The sequence below is a fragment of the Micropterus salmoides genome, unplaced genomic scaffold (genome assembly GCF_014851395.1).
Source record: "Micropterus salmoides isolate LMB-PRFRI ecotype aquatic unplaced genomic scaffold, ASM1485139v1 Ms_hic_scaffold_9, whole genome shotgun sequence".
Lineage (NCBI taxonomy): Eukaryota > Metazoa > Chordata > Actinopteri > Centrarchiformes > Centrarchidae > Micropterus > Micropterus salmoides.
The window spans coordinates 19,427,679-19,446,027 of NW_024044681.1; the positions used below are offsets into that span (position 1 = coordinate 19,427,679).

Consider the following 18,349-nt stretch of genomic DNA (forward strand, 5'->3'; position numbering starts at 1 on the left):
TCTCTCCACCTCCTTCTCTTTCTCCACCTTTTGCTTGTTCTCTAGCTCTTCTCTTTCTTTTTCCAACCTCTTCCTCTCCACCTCCTTCTCTTTCTCCACCTTTTGCTTGTTCTCCAGCTCTTCCCTTTCTTTTTCCAACCTCTTCTCCTCCACCTCCTTCTCTCTCTCTATCTTTTGCTTGTTCTCTAGCTCTTCCCTTTCTTTTTCCACCCTCTTCCTCTCCACCTCCTTCTCTTTCTCCACCTTTTGCTTGTTCTCCAGCTCTTCCCTTTCTTTTTCCAACCTCTTCCTCTCCACCTCCTTCTCTCTCTCCACCTTTAGCTTGTTCTCTAGCTCTTCCCTTTCTTTTTCCACCCTCTTTCTCTCCACCTCCTTCTCTTTCTCCACCTTTTGCTTGTTCTCTAGCTCTTCCCTTTCTTTTTCCACCCTCTTTCTCTCCACCTCCTTCTCTTTCTCCACCTTTTGCTTGTTCTCCAGCTCTTCCCTTTCTTTTTCCAACCTCTTCCTCTCCACCTCCTTCTCTCTCTCCACCTTTAGCTTGTTCTCTAGCTCTTCCCTTTCTTTTTCCACCCTCTTTCTCTCCACCTCCTTCTCTCTCTCCACCTTTTGCTTGTTTTCCAGCTCTTCCCTTTCTTTTTCCATCCTCTTTCTCTTCACCTCCTTTTCTCTCTCCACCTTTTGCTTGTTCTTCAGCTCATCCCTTTCTTTTTCCAACCTCTTCCTCTCCACCTCCTTTTCTCTCTCCTCCCTTTGCCTGTTCTCCAGCTCTTCTCTTTCTTTTTCCACCCTCTTTTTCTCTACCTCCTTTTCTCTCTCCACCATTTGCTTCTCTCTCTCCACCCATTGCTTTTTCTCCAGCTCTTCCCTTTCCTTTTCCAACCTCTTTCTCTCCTCCTTTTCTTTTTCCAACCTCTCCTTCTCTCTACTCTCTGCCACTTCCCTCCCCTCCCTGGCTCTTTCCTCCCTCTCCATATTTTCTATATTTTCTTTCTCCCTTCTCTCCCTCTCCTGCTCTCTCATTTTCTCCTGCTCACAAGCTGCCAGTCTCAGACTTGCCACAAGACTTAGCCCATGTGACGGTTTCTGAGCTAACTCAGTCTGTTCACTAATCTTGTTTTCTATTGTGTCGGAGAAGGCTGTGGGTGGCGAAATGTCCACACCAATGGGAATCAGTGGATCAGAGGACTCAAGCACCTCTGCATCTACTTCCTGTAAACATGGCTGATCTTCATTATGTATAAGGAGGCATGGTTGGTCTGCAGATCTGTGTGGATGACCTGCATCAGTGGATCCAGTTGTCTGCAGCATGGAGGCCACTGTCTCATAGCTAAACGGACAGATACGAAGGACAGGGAAACATTGAGACAGGGCTCACTGAAATGACCTCTGCAGGCTCTGAACAGTGTGACAGAAAGCCACACAGCATGCTTGATTAAGTTCTTTTTTCTCAGACTTTGTTTTGGTGCTTGTCCAAAACACACAGAGGAAACATTTATTGCTGGTTGCACCAACAACCACAGTACTTGGTTTCCTAACTAGTGCACAACATATCAAAGCCCACTGGAATTTATGTCACCTCTGGCATGATTACGGAACAGGTTACATTTTCTGGTGCTATGCAGGTAAGAGCTCAGATCAGCTCAGAGAAAGATACACAGCAAGATACAAGACAAATTCTCTATAACACACCAAAATTCACAGCTCACTGAGTGAATTATAACGAAATAGCCAAAACGAAGGTTGATCAACCAGCGGGACGAACAGGATGTATTCTGGTAAATGGTGTGCAGGTATTAAACACCAAGCTTTTTCTACACTTCACTGAGGTTTTCCACAGCATTAAACACTAATGCACACTGTATGTGTAATGGCAAATGTAGCAAGCAACCCCCACTAGAGTAACTGCCATGGAGATAAAGTAATAACTGATCAAAATGTAATAAAATGTCTCTCTTAATAGACAAAGAAAATGTGCTAGTGTGCTAAATTTTTTATGAATGTTATGTGAATACTGTAAAAACATACTGCTACATTTCCTGGCCATTACAGGATTACTTTTATCTTTTAAAAATGTATCATAAATGTAATATCTTCTGATATAATAACAATGATATGATAATCAGTTAAAAATTTAATCATAATTTCAACTAAATTTCAATACATTTGATAAATCTAAACTCTATAATTATATTACTTCAGTCAGTTCTGTAAAATGTTATCCCTCTTTTGAGGTGGTGTTTTATAAAGCCTACTATTGTTGTTTTTACTGCATGATTTGTACATTTAGAGGGATATTTTATTGTATTTGACAAGTTATTGAATTATCCAAATTATTAATAGTTATTGGCAATATGCTTTGTTGTGTATTTAAGCTTGCTCTCTGAAAACCTTTTTGTATAATGCCTCACACCTTAACAAATCAGGCAGGCAGGGAGACTCACCCTCTATACAACACCCCGACTACTGCTGACATGAAACCAGCGGGCGCCTCCACCTGCTGCTCTGCAACACAAACATCTGCCTCTGTGTGTACACATTTGTGGGCACTACAACACACACAAACACGCACAGACAGCCCCATTCATACACACACACACACACACACACACACACACACACACACACACAAATTTTACTCTTTTGAAAAGCTCTCATCAGATCATTCCCATTAAAACGCGCACTCTAACAGAATAGACAGAGTTTGAGATGAACAGCATCGGATGAGGTTAATTGTAACGATTGAGTAAGCACTGGTGAGGCTGTTACAAGTTAGTCAGAACATGTGCAGGTGTGTGTGAGCGTGTGTCAGTATGTGGTGGTTTGCAAGCAAAACCAGACATGTCATGCCATGCTGCACAGGAACCGTCGCTGACTCACCCCCCTCTTACATCACCCTCCTCCTGCTTCTCCTCCTTCTCTTCAGTGCTCTCACTACTTTCCATCCCTCCCTCCGTTGTCTCCTCCACAGTCGCCCACAGCTGCTTTTCTGCCTCGCACACTGGCTCCTTATTGTCGGTCAAACTCTCCTGACCACCAGCCATGACGTCGACCGGTTTCTCCTCATCTGCTCCCTCCTGTTGTGGTTTCCCTGATAGCTGGAGAACTTGTTCCGGCCGCAGTTCTGGTTCTGGTTTTGAGGGCAGCAGCGGCTCCAGTTCCAAAGCCGTGCGCTCACAGGCGGGTTTGGGGGAAACCTTGGGTGAGGTTGCCGGTTCCACACTGGGTCCCTCTGGCTCTTTGGGCTCCTCTTTAACTGGTGGTGCGCCGGGCTGAGCAGGAGGTGGGACTATGTGATGTGTTTGTGAGTCTTTTGCTGTGATTGGCTGGTGTTCCTGCCTAACAGGAGTGTCTATCTTGACAGCGTCTTCTCTGTGTGAACTAGAAGAAATGAACAAACACATGAAAGATACAGCCATTACTATTTTATATTTGCTATGCTAATTATTACATCATTAGGAAGCCAAGCCACCAGAGAAGCAGACAGGCAGACACCCCCTCATCCATTCTTACCCTCTGCACAAAGGTTTTGTACCCTCCTTGGCAGAGGTTTTTTCAGGTGTATCTTGCCCACTTCTCCCTTCTAGTGCTTTCCATAGAGGAACCTCTGCATCAGACAGCCTCTGTGGAGGTGGCACCGGGGTCAAGACCTCTAATGTGATTGGTTTATCCTGAGAAGAGGGCTGAACAGTTGGGCTTGAACGGATGCCAGTTGGAGTACATGTGGCAGATATTTTCTTTTCTGGGACAACAATGTTTGACAATGAACCTTCCTTTAAGAGAGAGGGTTGGCCCAGACTGGAATGAGGGGAGAGAAACAGAAAAACGTAAAAAAAATTTTTTTAAAAAGGCAAGAAAGCAGGGGGCAGGTGGGAGAATTAAAAAAAAAAGTAAGTGAAACGAGGAAAAGCCATAATGTAATAACAGAAACACCAACAGTAGGGGTGGGTGATACCACAAAATTTGATACCAAGTTATACAACGGGCACGATCACTGACATTACACTTTTTATTGCTAGAAGTAGCTAGGAAATGTGTCATAATTTATTAGGTGAATGCATCATTACTATGCTACTTCTGAATACATTTTATGTTACAGTGAATAATTGTCAATTTGTCTTTTCTCATAACTATTCTATGTCAATCACATGCATGTTAAAACGGAAGGTAGCTTTTAATGCTAAATAATGTATGTTTATTGCGTGAATTCTCTGACCTAACACATGCACACACAACAGCCGCAGAAAAAGAAAGTGCCTGTAAAAGAGTGCAGCTCTAGCAAGAATGCTCTTAAAGCCCAAAATCTGTTGTATCATTCCACCTAATACTGATACTCAGAGCAAGATTTAGAGTCTGTAGTATCAATACTTTTTAAGATCAATTTGCTCGCCCCTACCACAAAGGTAATCACTTAAGTCTTACATGAGCAGAGAATCACAAAATAATCACCACAGAGAAATAATCAAAATGGAAATATTAAATGATTCAGCCCAACCTGATGCCACTTCAGTGCAGAAACGCAGAGCAACAAAAGTGACATTCCAAGTTTTTCAATGTTAACAGTGATTGATAATTTTATTTGCTGATTAAAAGAAAGCAGACCACAGCCAGAAAGAAGCACCCACAGTGAAAGCATTACTTTTTTACTTCAGTGGGGTAACTCACCGTTCACTGGAGTTTATGGAGGCAGAGCTTGTTTTATTAACTGATTGAAGGGCTGTCTCTCTGTCTTGTGATTGGCTGAGAATTTGTGACGGCGTAATGCTGGTTTTGTCCGGAGGAGGGAGGCGTGGAGCGGGAAGTGGAGCTTGTGTTAAATCCTTAGGAGCCGTGGGCATGAGTGCAAAGCTGGGTGGAGGGACTTCTGCTTGTGTGTTTAGTGGCAAAGAAGACAAAACCAGAGTTCTCATCTTCTGCTTGTCCTCATCTGACTTGTTGGCCTCCAGACAGCAGACCTGAGCTGCTCGAGCCTCCTTCCTCCTCTTGTCTTCCTCCTCCTCTTTCTTCTTTCTTCTGTCCATCTCTTCCTTCTCTTTCAGAAGCCTCCTTTTCCCTTCTTCGTCCTCCTGCTGTATTCTTTCTGCTTTCTCTTTCTCCTCTCTATGTCTCCTCTCCTCCTCTTCCCTCTTTTTCCTTTCCTCCTCCTTTTTCTTCATCTCTGCCTCCAGCCTTCTCTCTTCCTCCTGTTTCATCTTTTCCTTTTCTTTCTGCTCTTTCAAGAATCTCGCCTTCCTCCTCTCCTCTTCTTCATATCTTTTCTCCTCCTCTTTTTTCCTCCTCTCCTTCTCTTTCTCCTCCCTCTCCTTCTCCTCTTTGAACTCTCTCTCCTTTTTTTCCTCATCCCTCTTTTTTCTCTCCTCTGCTTCTTTGACTCGGTTCTCCTCCTCCTCCCTTCTCTTCCTCTCATCTTCGGCCTCCTTTTTCTTTCTCTCTTCCTCTTTTCTGCTCTCCTCCCCCTTCTTCCTCTCCTTCTCTGCCTCATTTTTCTTTCTGTCCTCCTCCTCCCTCTTTCTTCTCTCTTCCTCCTCTTTCATTCTCTGTTGCTCCTTCAGTTTTTCCTCCTTCAAGCGTTTCTCCTCCATCTTCCTCCTCTCTTCCTCTTCCAGAAGCCTCTTTTTCTCTTCCTCCCTGCTCTTTCTTTGTTCCTCAAACACTCTCTTCTCCTCAGTCATTTTCTCCTCCTCCTCTTTCATTTTCCTCAGGAATCTCTCTTTCTCAAGTTTCCTCTCCTCCTCTCTCCTCTTCATCTCATCCTCTGCCTCCTTTTTCTTTCTATCTTCCTCTTTTCTGATCTCCTCCACCTCCCTCTTCTTCCTCTCTATCTCTGCCTCGTTTTTCTTTCTCTCCTCTTCCTGCAGACATTTTTTCTCCTCCTCCTCCCTCTTTCTTCTCTCTTCCTCCTCTTTCATTCTCTGTTGCTCCTTCAGTTTTTCCTCCTTCAAACGCTTCCCCTCCATCTTCCTCCTCTCTTCCTCTTCCAGAAGCCTCTTTTTCTCTTCTTCCCTGCTCTTTCTTTGCTCCTCAAACACTCTCTTCTCCTCAATAATTGTCTCCTCCTCCTCTTTCATTTTCCTCAGGAATCTCTCTCTCTCAAGTCTCCTCTCCTCCTCCCTCTTAAGTTTTTCTTTTCCCCCCTCCACCTCCAGGAGTCTCCACTGCTGCTTTTGTTTCCTTCTCTCCTCCTCATCCTGCTTCCTCTGCTCCTCCTCCTCTCTCAGCTTCTCCTGTTTGTCCCTCCTCTCCTTCAGGAGTCTCTCCTGTTCGTGTTTCCTCCTTTCCTCCTCCCTCTTAACCTCCTCCTCCTCCTGTAAGAACCTCTTCTTCTCCTCCTCTAACAGTCTCTTCTTCTCTTCCTCGTGTTTTCTCCTCTCTTCTTGCTTCTGCTTCAGGAGCAAAACTGTTTGCTCTTCCTCCTTCCTCCTCCTCTCCTCCTCTTGTTTATTTAGGATTTCTGTCTCCTTTTGCTTCTCCTGCTGTGCATTCATCATCACCTTCTCCACTGCTGTTCCCTCTAACTTCTCTGTAAGTGAGGCCTTTTCAGTGGTTTTCTGTTCAAAACTGCAGAACAGATAAACAATATTCCTTTATCCTCTAGTTGTGTGTGCGTGTTTTTTTTTACCAATATCAGCACCATCTGTTCACATTTTGCAACCTTATTTTTTATGTCCTCGATTTTATCTGTCAATATGAATACTCACCCTGGAGGACACCTTTTAATAGTATCCCGCTTAGAGTCATCCTCTTCCAGAAACAAGCCCCCAGATTCTTGTCTCTGGTTAAATGACTCGAAGATGATGTCATCAAAGTCGGGCTCGGGCTCAGGCTTTGCCAGTGGCGGCTTTTCGGCCTTAAAGGCGCTAATAAAGCTCTGCGTCTCATTGGCTGGCTTTTTCAAACCAATCTCTGCCTGAACGTTTGGCTGCTTTGGTGTGATAAATGCCGCCACAACATTGGTGGAAGGTTTCTGAGGGGTGGAGCTTTCACAGCAGGAGAAGGGCCACGGAGGGGGCGGTGCTACTATCAGCTCTGAACGTGACTGGCCGGGACTGGGGACAGAAATATTGGAAGTCAGGCTGGAGAGATGAGTGGGTGAGATTTCACAAGGTTAAGGGTATAGGAGGTGATTAGAGGGGAAGCAGGCAGGCCACAGAGCAGACTATAGACTTGATAATTATGCTGCCGTGTACTAGAAGGTCAGTGCAATAGGGGACAGGTACAAAACACTCTGTAACTGTTAACACATGTTAGAATCAAGGAAGCACAAACACCAAGAACAAAGCAACCATGAGGACTTGAGCAACTGTGGTTTGTAGCCTCTCAATCCATGATCAACAAACATGGATAAACTGTTACCCAACCACACGTGAAGCAGGTGTGCCTCAGTCAGCATAAATATGTGTTATCTTGGATTTATTTGGACTACAGTGAGCTTGATAAGGTGCTGATCAACACTAAGGAGTCCCTTATGTTGCATTCTATGTTATGCGATTTTGGTGGAAGAATAACAATCCTTTTTTCTTCCCCAGTTCGTGATGCACTCTGAAGAACCTTCAGATACATTGATGTCAGAACAGCCTTGTAGCCAAGAGGCTCCTGAATTAGTTAGGGTAGTCTACAGCAGTGCAACTTAAAGGGATACTATTCATATCTTTCTGCTAAACAGCAGCTTCCACCAGCAGTCGAGTTAATTAGCATAAAACCTGGAAACAGGGGGAAAGCTAGCCTGGCTCAGTCATAACAAAATCTGTAAACCAGTACCTCTAAAGATCATTAAGTAGCTTTGTGTATTTTGTTTGTTTGGCTATGTGCAGGACTATTTCGAGGTGCAGTGACTTCCTGGACTTTGGTTTTTGTATGGCTTAAACAAGCAAGATATAACTTGTTAACTAGCTTTAGAGGCGCTTGTAGGTAGATTTTGTTACCTTTGGACAGAGCCAGGCTAAATGTTTCCAGTATTTATGCTATGCTAAGCTAACCATCTCCTGGTTGTTGTTTCATATTTAACTTTCAGATTTGAGAGTGGTATTGATCTTCTCATCTAACTCTTGGTAAGAAAGCAAATAATTATATTTCCCAAAAAGTCTGAGCTTTCTGGCTTTTCAAAAGCTTGTTATCGTTTCAAATACATTTAAACGAGTTTTGTCATCTATGATGTTTCTCCCAAGCTCTGGTAGTGCTGCCAGCGGTCTTCAGGATACTTGTTTAGCTTGGTGGTCTGCTGACGCATTTTCTCTTCACACAGCATTTCAAGGCCAAACAAATCACTAAGGATCCAAACCAAGCGATCTAAATGTAAACACTCATGTGATAACCTCCCATGACCTCACCTGATCCTGGCTGGTTCAGCTTTGTTTTCTGTGGTGGTCGTCTTTGAATCCTCAGCTGGTGTGTTTGGCTGGTTGGATGCTCTGATGTTGCCCGCCGCCCGGTTATTTTGAAGAGAAGTCTCGTCTCGGTGCAGAGGGCTTGGAGTTGTTCCCTTGTCTACTTGAGTGAGGGGGAACGTTGAGCCTATAAAGAGCAAAAGCAAGGTCAGACAATGAATTTTACACCAGTGATCCTTGCAAGAAAGGAATGAAAGTCTGGTCATTTTGTTGAAAACAACTTTCAAATTGGTTATTTTCATACATCAAAAAGGATGAGGTAATGGTCTTGGTACTGCAAAACATCCATAAACACTGAGAGGAGATTGTTTGATTAGTTGGTGGGTGTACGTGACTGACCGAAGCTGATCTGAGCGGGAGGAGCAGAAGGAGAGACAGCAAGCTGAGGGTGAGGGGAAGAGAATACAACAGAGGTGGAAAGAGAAGAGGGGCGTGGAAGGGAGGCAGTCGGGGCTGGAGCTGCTGGGTCACAGAGGGCATCAAGGTCAGGGCTACTCAGCAGAGGGACAGTGGTGATGTCGCCACCAGTTGGAGTGGAGTTAGATGTCAACCTCGCCCCCTTAGCACCTGAACCAAAGCAGGGAGGAAGGACAGGTAAGATGAGGTAGAGAGGGGAAAAGGAAAGAGTGAAATGATGGAGAAAGGTTGGGAAATGAAAGCAGCAGAGAGGAACAGAGAAAAATGCAGAGGCAAGAAAGAATAATACGTGTAGAGACTATGGAAGGACAGAAATAAGAGTTACCATAATTTTGGCATTGGTTACCTGACTGTGAGATAGAGGGGTGACATTTAGGAAGAGGAGGTGTTGAATCAAGAGGAGGGGCATCAGCAGAATAAGGAGAGGGAGAGGAGGGGCGGGCGATTGACTTGACAATCTGAGGTCTGAAAATGTGAGTACGGCCTAGTAGAGAGAACAGATCATGAAAGACGTTTTAAGCAAACAGAGAAGACAAGGAAAAGAGATTTGAAAAAGACTAGCATCTCTTTAGTTTAAGCAGGGACAAACCAGAGGCTGAACTTGGATCATCTGCCGCTTGAACCTCCGGGGGGCGCTGTTGATGTGAAACAGGAACTAAGGAGAGGAGAGCAGGGTGGAAAGAGGAGTGATGCACAAAATAAGGATACAGAGAAACCAACGTACATGTGCAGCTCAAATTAGAATTTTTTTTCTAGATTTTTGAGATCCACCTGTGTAGTCAGCGAGAGGCAAAGAGTGAAAGGGAAACAGCAGAGCTAATTTAATATCATGCATTTTACTAATTGTTTTACAGCACAGAAGTGATCTGATTCTGTCAGGAACAAACACACGTTTGCTGAATAAACAGTCACAAGGAACTTTACACTCCTTGATTTGGCTCTATTTGCTGCAGTGTGGCAGTCGACAGTTAACGTAATCAAAATGCTATTACTACAATATCATTAAGGCTAAATCCAATATTTAATTTTCTTAATGCTAATTCACTCTCCTCCTAATGGCATATACAGTACGAGGGTGTCATCTCAACCTTCAAATAAACCTTCATTTGATTTCTCTCCACCTCCTCCAGGACTGGATTTGTGAGTACAGGTTTCATTCGCAAGTAAGTTGGATTTAATTAAATGGAAGTTTACATCAAAGCTAAGGACATCCTAGCCTCCATCCTTCTTTTTGCAGACAAGACAGTCAAACCACTGAAAACACGTGTAGGATCCAACACTTCCCAAAATACAATAAAAAAAGTAACACAAAAACAAGCAGATAACAAATTAGGACATCTCAAATGACTGCACAACTTCCCTTTGTTCTTCAGCTTGTTGCGCCAGTTGTGTCTAAGTTCTAACTTATAACATTATTACTAAGTTGTGATTCATGCATTACTAAAATAAAAGCAGTTGCACCAGTTGTTACAATATTGCTCTAAATAACAACTAAATAGTTACACATGCCCCAGTGTAAGTGTACATCATAAAATGTCACAGAATTACACTCACTAATGGTCACATAGCATACTTTTTCATTTGCATGCCATTTCGCAACACAGTAATCCAGTAGAGGCCTATTTAATTGATATGACATTTCAATATCGAGCTTACTGCCATGTGCTACAATGCCAATGGCTCATGCCAGTCAGAAAGCACAATGTGCACAGTAACAGTGATGCTGGAACTGTACCTTTGATTATTAATTGGCTACCTGTGTTAGTTTTGACTTTACGTTCATACAGGTTAGGTTCTGTCCCCAAGTAATCATAGTGAAACCACTTTCAGTAGCTGATTTAGTTACAAACTAACTAGTAGTTACTAAGCCTCTAGTGTCTACTTTACACTCTAAGTTAGGGAAGGACTTGACATAGCTGGTGTCTATGAAGATTCTCATTCATCCAGGTCATAGTGTCCCTCATCCAAAGGACTTCTTCAGTTCTGAACTGAAGAAGTCCTTTGGATGAGGGACGAAATGTCTTCCAGAATCTTGAACCAAGTCCAGTTGCCCTTGACTTTAACCTTCGTTGGATGACATAGCTGGTGTAACCCAGTGCCAGTATTTATAACTCAAAATTCTGATATCGTGGCAACCTCATCATGCATGGCTCTTCCTCACAACACGTCATACTATACTTAAGTAGTATAATGCATAATGTATTTTATTTTGTAACCTAAAGTAACATGGCATGAAGCTAAAATCCTGTAAAAAACGAAGCCATCACACGTAAGGAATCAGTTAGTGGAAAGCATACAGCATGCCTATGTGCCAGCCAGCCTGCTAATACCTTTTCCTGAGCCTGACTGGAAGATTTTTGGCAGGGAGGGAGGCCGAGAAACTGTCCGGGTGAGTGGAGGGTGAGCAGATGGAGGCTCGAAGGGCAGGGTGGGCTTTGGGGGTGAGATGGATTTGGGTGGGAGAGGCTGGGCAGCAGTGGAGATGGTTTTATTGGTCAGAGTAGTGGATACAGTGAGAGAAGACTTTTGGGAAGAAGTGGTGGATGATGTTATGATATTCTTGGGTGATGACACTGCAGTGGAGGGAAGTTTGGGAGTTAATGAGGTAATACCTGCTTCAGAGGCACTGGGCGGCTTAAAGGACAGTTTAGAGGGGTTTTTTGGGAAGGAATTCAGGGGAACAGAAAGATCCACTGAAGTAGACACCGATTCAGAGCATTTGGCAGATGGAGGATGAAGGTAAGAGGAAGTGTTTTGGTAGTAAGGTGTGATTATGGGCAACTTGGAACTTGTGTCGGCTGGAGGATTTGCAGGAGAAACGTCAGAGAGAGGCAGGGCAGAGGAGGCACTCTGGATCGAGAGAGTAGCTGCTGTGACCTGGGAGCTTGGAGGATTAGGTAGTTTGTCAGAAGAAGCAGGAGCCTCAGGAAGAAGAAGGTTGGCAAATTTTTTATGCTTGGATCTGGGTGAGGGCTGAGGGGAGGGGCCGGGTGAAGGCTGTATCTCAGGGGTGGTGGTAAAGGGGTGTCGGCAGCAACGGGGCGAGGGGCGAGGACCAATAGGTAGAGGAGGGCGGGAGTGGACGGCAGGACTGGGAGGACCGCCATCACCTCCACAGACTGGATGAATAGATGGGAGAATGGATGGATGGTATGGATCGTTGAAAGTAGATTTTTGCAGAAAGAGAAATTATGAAAAAGACAGAAGGAACAGGTTATGAATTGAGAATGAAATGATGTTCAAAATTACAGTACTGTTGGGATCCCATGTCGTTTAATTGAGCTACCATCATGAGAATCCTTTGTTAATCACATGACTCGCTTGTTTGAGAGACACCACAAACAATATGGAACTGTGATGAACTGTGATGGAGTTGTAGCACATTTAATAGCGTTTACTTTTATTTCCCCTTATCATTTTACTCTACAGTACCTGCAGACATTTGCAGCTGATATGCAATGGAAACTGCAGCTTTCATGTAAGACCTCAACTGTCACTGAATTTAATTTGAATTTCAAATACGACATGCTGTTTAGTTTCAGTATTAGAGTCGCTGTGTTTTAAAATTTCAAATGGCAGTCAATGACAGTTGATTAATTTGACTGCATTTCAGCAGCTACTTGTACTTCACTTGAATATTTACTTTTTCTAGTACATTATACTTATACTCCACTACATTTCAGAGGGAAATATTGTACTTTTCCTTGACTACATTTATCTGACGTCTAGTTAATGGTTACTTTGCATATTTTGCATTATTTTTCAAACAGAACACATTCAGCTTTTCCAATAGAATTCACTGTCCATTGGAAAAAAATCCCTCCCTTTTATAAAGTAAATTTAGTCTAGTCTAGTCTGGACACAATGTAGAAGGGGATATTTCAAACCATTTTAATGCAGATTAATACTTTATTTCTAAAATAAACATTTTTTTTCTTTGTTTCAAGAAAAAGATGCTCGTTTTAAAAACTTTAAATTAAAAACAGGTTGAAATAAAGTTTTTAGGACTCTTAGACGGAAATGTCTTTGTAAGAGTGGATATTTTTGCAGATTGTTGTTACCCTCCTTCTGCTTAAAGAAGTGGTATTATGCTTTTTGTCTTTTTCCCTCTCCTTTATTATATATCTTTTTTGTGCATGTAACAGGTTTGCAAAGTGAAAAAGCCCAAAGTCTGGCTCAAAGGGAGTTCCCATCTCCCACAGAAAGCTCTGCTCTGAACCGCTTGAAAACAGCTCGTTGGTAGTCCAGCCCTTCACTTCCTTTACTTGTGACGTCACAATGAAAATGTATCATAAAGCTTGCCAAGCAGCTAGCGGTGTCAGGCACGCCCTCAAACCAAGTTAGTCTGAGCAGAGGCCCTTTGGCTCGACTCACCTTTATTTGGGTTTCCATTGTAGAAATGTTGTACCTGTACCTGCTTCTAGGTAATTTTTTTCATATCACCTCACCTCCATCGAGGTTCCAAGCGAGCTGAGGGATACTAAAATGTAACATGAAAATACAACAGACTGCTGATTGGTCAGAGAGAATCGTCACTATTCACTGCATCATCATTGCTTGCACCAGACAGAGGCCAGCAACAGAAAGTTTTATATTTTACAGTTTTCGTAAGGAATTTCATCACTAAATCCACTTCTGAGAAGTTTTGAGGTGAGAAATCAGCTGTGTAGATTTCGAATATTGATCGTTTTACGAGAAGTGATGGTGGAACAAAAATGGGCTTGAATATTTGAGTTGAGGAGCTCCGCAAGTGGCTGCGGGGGAAGTCTGTACCAACCTGCGGGGGGAGCGTGTGAGGCCGGCCAGCCGCCCGCTCACAGAGCCCTCTGCTCCTGCCGTCAAACAGACCGCTGCAGCAACAACAGCAGAGGAAAACACAGCTGGAAGGTTTTCATACCGCTTATCTGTCTTTACATTCTGAGTAATGTTGAAACGTTTTAACTTAAAAAAAGAGAAACCTGTGTGGATCGCTGGTGTGTGTGTTGCATTGAACATTACGTCGCGGCAGTTGTGTGTGTGGTGTCGCTATGACGACAAGCTACATACTATCTCTGGGTACTATCTGCAATGGAAAACGGAGCAGGACCGAGTAGAGTCGAGTCTATCCATTTGTGCTATGGTAGCATTTTTCAGCAAGGCAGCATAGATCGTCAGAGCAACAGTTCAATGTTTAGTCCTGATGGTAAGATGTGGAATAATGATGTTGTGGACTTGAGAGTAACTTATACCATCTGCTAGGTTACGGTCTCAGTCTGAAGCGGCTTTGATTTGGAAGAAACACTACCTTGTTTCTTACGACCCACCCTTCTCTGCTTCTGATTGGCTAGTAGTCCTTACCTGGGAACTGCGCATGTGCAACTCCCAACAAAGATTTTGTACAAGTAAGATGCATCACTCTGTAGCTCAAGAGCGGAGCGTACAACACATAGGGTGAAAAGAGGAGCTGCAGCAATGTGCAGTATGAGAAAAATATGGTGTTTTTTGAAAATTAAACCATGTAAACCTGTTCTGGTACAACCCCTAATTAAGATTTTGAACCTGAAAATGAGCATAATACCACCTCTTTAAGTAAATGACCTGCATACTTTTGTATATTCTGATAAAAATATATGCCTATGTGCAATTAGATTTATTTAGCATTTGTTGCTTTTTGCATTTTTTTTAACATTTCACTACAGTAATACTACTGTACCAGCAAACAGAGACACCACAAAGACATACAGTAAACATTGGATGGACCATTAACATGTAATTTCATTCATTCTAAAAAAAAAAAGAGTTAAGAAGCAGTCTGGTGTCAGAGTTATGTTAATTTGTAAGTACACTTTTTTTTTTTTTTTTTTTACACATGTACACAATTTTCTCAATTTACCTTTTATTACTGTAATGTATCTCTAGACACTAGAACTTCTGTGGGCCATGTCGTAGCTACAATGCCTCCAAACAAACGTCCAATACATTGGAGGCTTAAGTCTGTCATCACATGATTCTCAATAGCGTTTAATGTCTAGATGAGAAATATGTGGTATGCAGAACAAATGGCATGGGTGTGTAAAATACTGTAATATAAACTGAGCCTCCCGATAACAGACAGAGGGAGAGAGAGAGAGCGTTCCTGGCCACACCTCCCTCTTTCTAGCAAGAGGAACAAACAGCAGGAACAGGTGAAAGAGAAGGGCGAAGAAGAAGCTACCTGAGGCTGTAGCAGCGGGTCCAGTGGGGTTTCGTTTGTCAGGTGGAGGGGGAGCAGGACGATTTGGGCGAGTTAGAATGTGTGGAACTAATGAGTTGAGCAGAAGAAGTGGCAGGGGAAAAAAGAGGTAGAGGAGGAAGAAATGTCAGAGCTACGATGCGAGGAGAAAATTCATAGAGATCAGAAAGAAGAAGCAACAGTTTGTGTAAGTCTGCCTACCTGTAGCAGTGACAGACTTCTTGTCCTCCTCTTCATCGCTCTCATTGAAGTCATCCAGGTTGCCGATATCTGTGGGTTTGAAACTCATCAGGCTGGCCAGACTCTGCATGTCTTCATCACTGAGGAACGTAAAGGACATGAGAACAAACATTTATCAAATCATTACTTAGTGATCCTTTCATGAAATCTCCATAAACAGGAAAACAATCAATTAGTACTTAGGCATCATAAAAAACATGTTGTCACACCTTTAAATAGGTCTGTCCCAATAACAAAAACTACCATAATAATGGGAAAAATAACTCACGTGGCTTTTCCCTCACGAACAAAGACGCATGACAGCGACAGCTTGAGCGTGGCATCCACCACTTTGACAGACAGTGGCTTCAGCTTCAGTGTCAGGTCCGTCTGGGTTGGCGTCGGACTGGCAAACCGCTTCAGGTTGATGTCTGCTGATGCCAGCACCTTACGATGCCCCTTGTTTTCCTTTAGGTGGCCAAAACATCCATGATAGTATTTTAAATCATGTCAATTTAAAGATTTAAAAGCAGAGGTGGAGGAAGTATTCAGCTCTTGTACAAGTAAAAGACTTGCATGAAGTATTAGGGCAAAAACATGTCATTTAAGTATCAATAGCAGAAATACAGCAGAATAATCCATGTCAGTGTTATATTATATTGTTGGAAAATAATTATGCAACATGTAAGTAGTACTTTAACACTGTAGTCGCTTGAGGTGGAGCGAATTCTGATTATAATTCTAGGTATTGATCATATGTTTTGAATGTACAATCTTAAATAATTACAGCTGTGAAATTAATGTAGTGCAGTAAAAAGTGTAATACTTTCCTCTAAAATGCAATAGAGTAGAAGTAAAGTATAAGATACTTACACCCTCAATGACAAAGGTCCACTCTTTGTCCTCAAACTCATCAGCATTGACCTCCTGTAGCGATGAGAGCAAACAATAAGCATTCTCTGCCCATTCTCCTTCACCTATGTGTCTTCCACCCATTCATTTCCTTGTAAATATTACCATGTAAATGTGACACATAAATATGATTATTATACATCTGTGCTTTATTTATATTTATTTATTTATTATTATACCATATCTCACTTAACTGTCTTCTTTTTTCATACTTGTACATAAGTGTGTATATATATAAAGTCACTGTATATTTATTCCTAACAGTCATGAATGCAAATCAAGTGAAGCACCCTGCCACATCAATGACAATATACAATAGCTTGTTAAGTTTTAGTAATTTGTTTTTATCATTCTTATTATTTTGTGATTTGTGGGTGACTTGACTGCTGTAATGCTGCAATTAGCCATCGGGATTAACAAAGCACACTGAACGCTGCTGTGGGGTTGAACCATTCTTCCAAAATATTTTCCATAGACTTTCAATTAGCCATAGCATGTGATTATATTTCTTCATTCATTTATTTTGGTTTTGCACTAATTAGTCTGTATGTGTACAGTATGTGTAAACAGTGTATTGGGTTTTGTACCTTGAAGAGTGTAACAGAGATGTCAATGTTCTCTGGGACAGGCCACACCACCATGCCCCTGTAGGGGTTCTTGATTCCAGGCTGCCAACTGTGGAGCTGCACAACAAACGGCATAGTGAGACTGTGTGTGTGTGTGTGTCTGTACGTGTGTGTGTGGCGTTTCAGTGGTTTCACCTTGGAGCACATGCGTCTGTTCCTCCTGGTCCACACCACCCTTAACTTGTCCGGTTGCCTACCGAAACATACAAACATGGATCAAAACACAAATACGACAACTTCACACATTCTGTGAAAAAAAGGCTGTTCAGAAAACCATTTTAAGACACATGGTGTCTCATGTTTGAGCTTCATTAATTAATGTCTCCAAAGAAAGTGGATGAAAGAGGATACAACTGAGGCAACACAAGGTCTAATAGAAGGTCTTATGACTGCTGAATAATAATGCCTTGGAGTCAAAGACCAGGCATGGATGTGAGTGTTTTAGTTTAGTTCAGTTATTAATATTAACACTTCTGAAAATATGCCAGTTAGCCAGAAAGGTTGTTGTCCCGAGATGTTAATAAAAGCAATGCAAATACAATCATAAAAGCGGTGACAAATATGCAGATATAAACAGAGCCTGCACAAAACAGAGACAAGAGGGACAGTTACTATGACATACTGGTGGTTTGGGGATTTCGTGTCTTATTTTGGGGGGTTTTGGTTCCACATCATGTGTTTCTACTGTTCTGCCTTGTTTATGCTTGTTTATTCTGGTTCTGAGTTTTAATTCTGTGTCTCAGATATTCAATCTAGTTCCTAGTTTGTTGTTTTACATGTTTTCTGTGGTCTGTTTGTTTCTTTCGTTGTTTTTAGTCCACATGTCAGTCTGTCTTTGTCTGTGTCCTCATCTGTTTCTGCATTTTAGATTGTTCAAGTGTACGTCTCACCTCAAGTTACAGTTTGTTTATGTGTGCCCTGTTGGTTCACTCCATGTGTCTGTGTTTTGCCTTGCTCCTTGTTTTATTCTGAAGTTATTTGCGTTTGCTGTCTGTGCCTAGTTTTGCTTCCTGTCCTGTTTTTTTACCTTGATGTGATCTACCTGTTTCATGATCCCACCCTGCTCATTTGCCTTAGTATTTAATGCCTGTGTTCTGTTCAGTCTGTGTCGGATTATTAGATTAGATTTTATTTCTAATCATCAAGCCTCTATATGTTGTGGAGAAGGGATGGTAGTTGGCACAGTTTCTTATGTGTTGTGGTATGTATGTGTGTGTTTGTGTGAGTGTTGTTGGCTGTGAGCACATGGTATTAATGTTTAATTTGTCTATATCCATTGGTAAAACTGTGAATGTGTGTACAGCATGTGTGTGTGTATTTATGCAGCTTCATGCCTGTAACCAGGCCACACGCTGTATGATTTGTGTGTCTATGCTGTGTGTTGCTGCTCTTTTGTATATGTGTGTGTTGGTAACATGTGTACATGTATTGTAATTTCTCAGTACTCTACGACACAGGAAGTGAAACTGGAAGCTGCAGGGTCATGTGACCTGCGTCTATGTGAATGTGAGGCGTGCCTCTTGACAGGAAGAAGGAACCCCCATCACAAGAAACAAACACACACGGACACAGGCCCCCGAATA

The 18,349-nt window shown here is 42.4% G+C and overlaps 1 protein-coding gene across 10 annotated transcripts in view; it reads right to left on the minus strand.

The window, feature by feature from the left end:
• LOC119896180 (EH domain-binding protein 1-like) overlaps nucleotides 1–18,349 on the minus strand; it is a 33,196-nt gene that overhangs the window by 11,291 nt on the left and 3,556 nt on the right. For 2 of the 10 annotated variants that reach the window (XM_038709667.1, XM_038709668.1), the window contains exons 2-15: nucleotides 16,902–16,959; nucleotides 16,728–16,823; nucleotides 16,102–16,155; nucleotides 15,518–15,696; nucleotides 15,211–15,329; nucleotides 14,992–15,078; nucleotides 11,129–11,917; nucleotides 9,388–9,453; nucleotides 9,145–9,282; nucleotides 8,721–8,948; nucleotides 8,325–8,508; nucleotides 3,511–3,795; nucleotides 2,878–3,378; nucleotides 2,442–2,546 (exon numbers count right to left, since the gene is read on the minus strand). In XM_038709667.1, the coding sequence (XP_038565595.1) occupies nucleotides 2,442–2,546; nucleotides 2,878–3,378; nucleotides 3,511–3,795; nucleotides 8,325–8,508; nucleotides 8,721–8,948; nucleotides 9,145–9,282; nucleotides 9,388–9,453; nucleotides 11,129–11,917; nucleotides 14,992–15,078; nucleotides 15,211–15,329; nucleotides 15,518–15,696; nucleotides 16,102–16,155; nucleotides 16,728–16,823; nucleotides 16,902–16,959 (2,889 nt within the window). The remainder of the gene's footprint in view (nucleotides 1–2,441; nucleotides 2,547–2,877; nucleotides 3,379–3,510; nucleotides 3,796–8,324; nucleotides 8,509–8,720; nucleotides 8,949–9,144; nucleotides 9,283–9,387; nucleotides 9,454–11,128; nucleotides 11,918–14,991; nucleotides 15,079–15,210; nucleotides 15,330–15,517; nucleotides 15,697–16,101; nucleotides 16,156–16,727; nucleotides 16,824–16,901; nucleotides 16,960–18,349) is intronic. The other 8 variants (XM_038709670.1, XM_038709671.1, XM_038709669.1 and 5 more) reach the window with 8 other exon arrangements.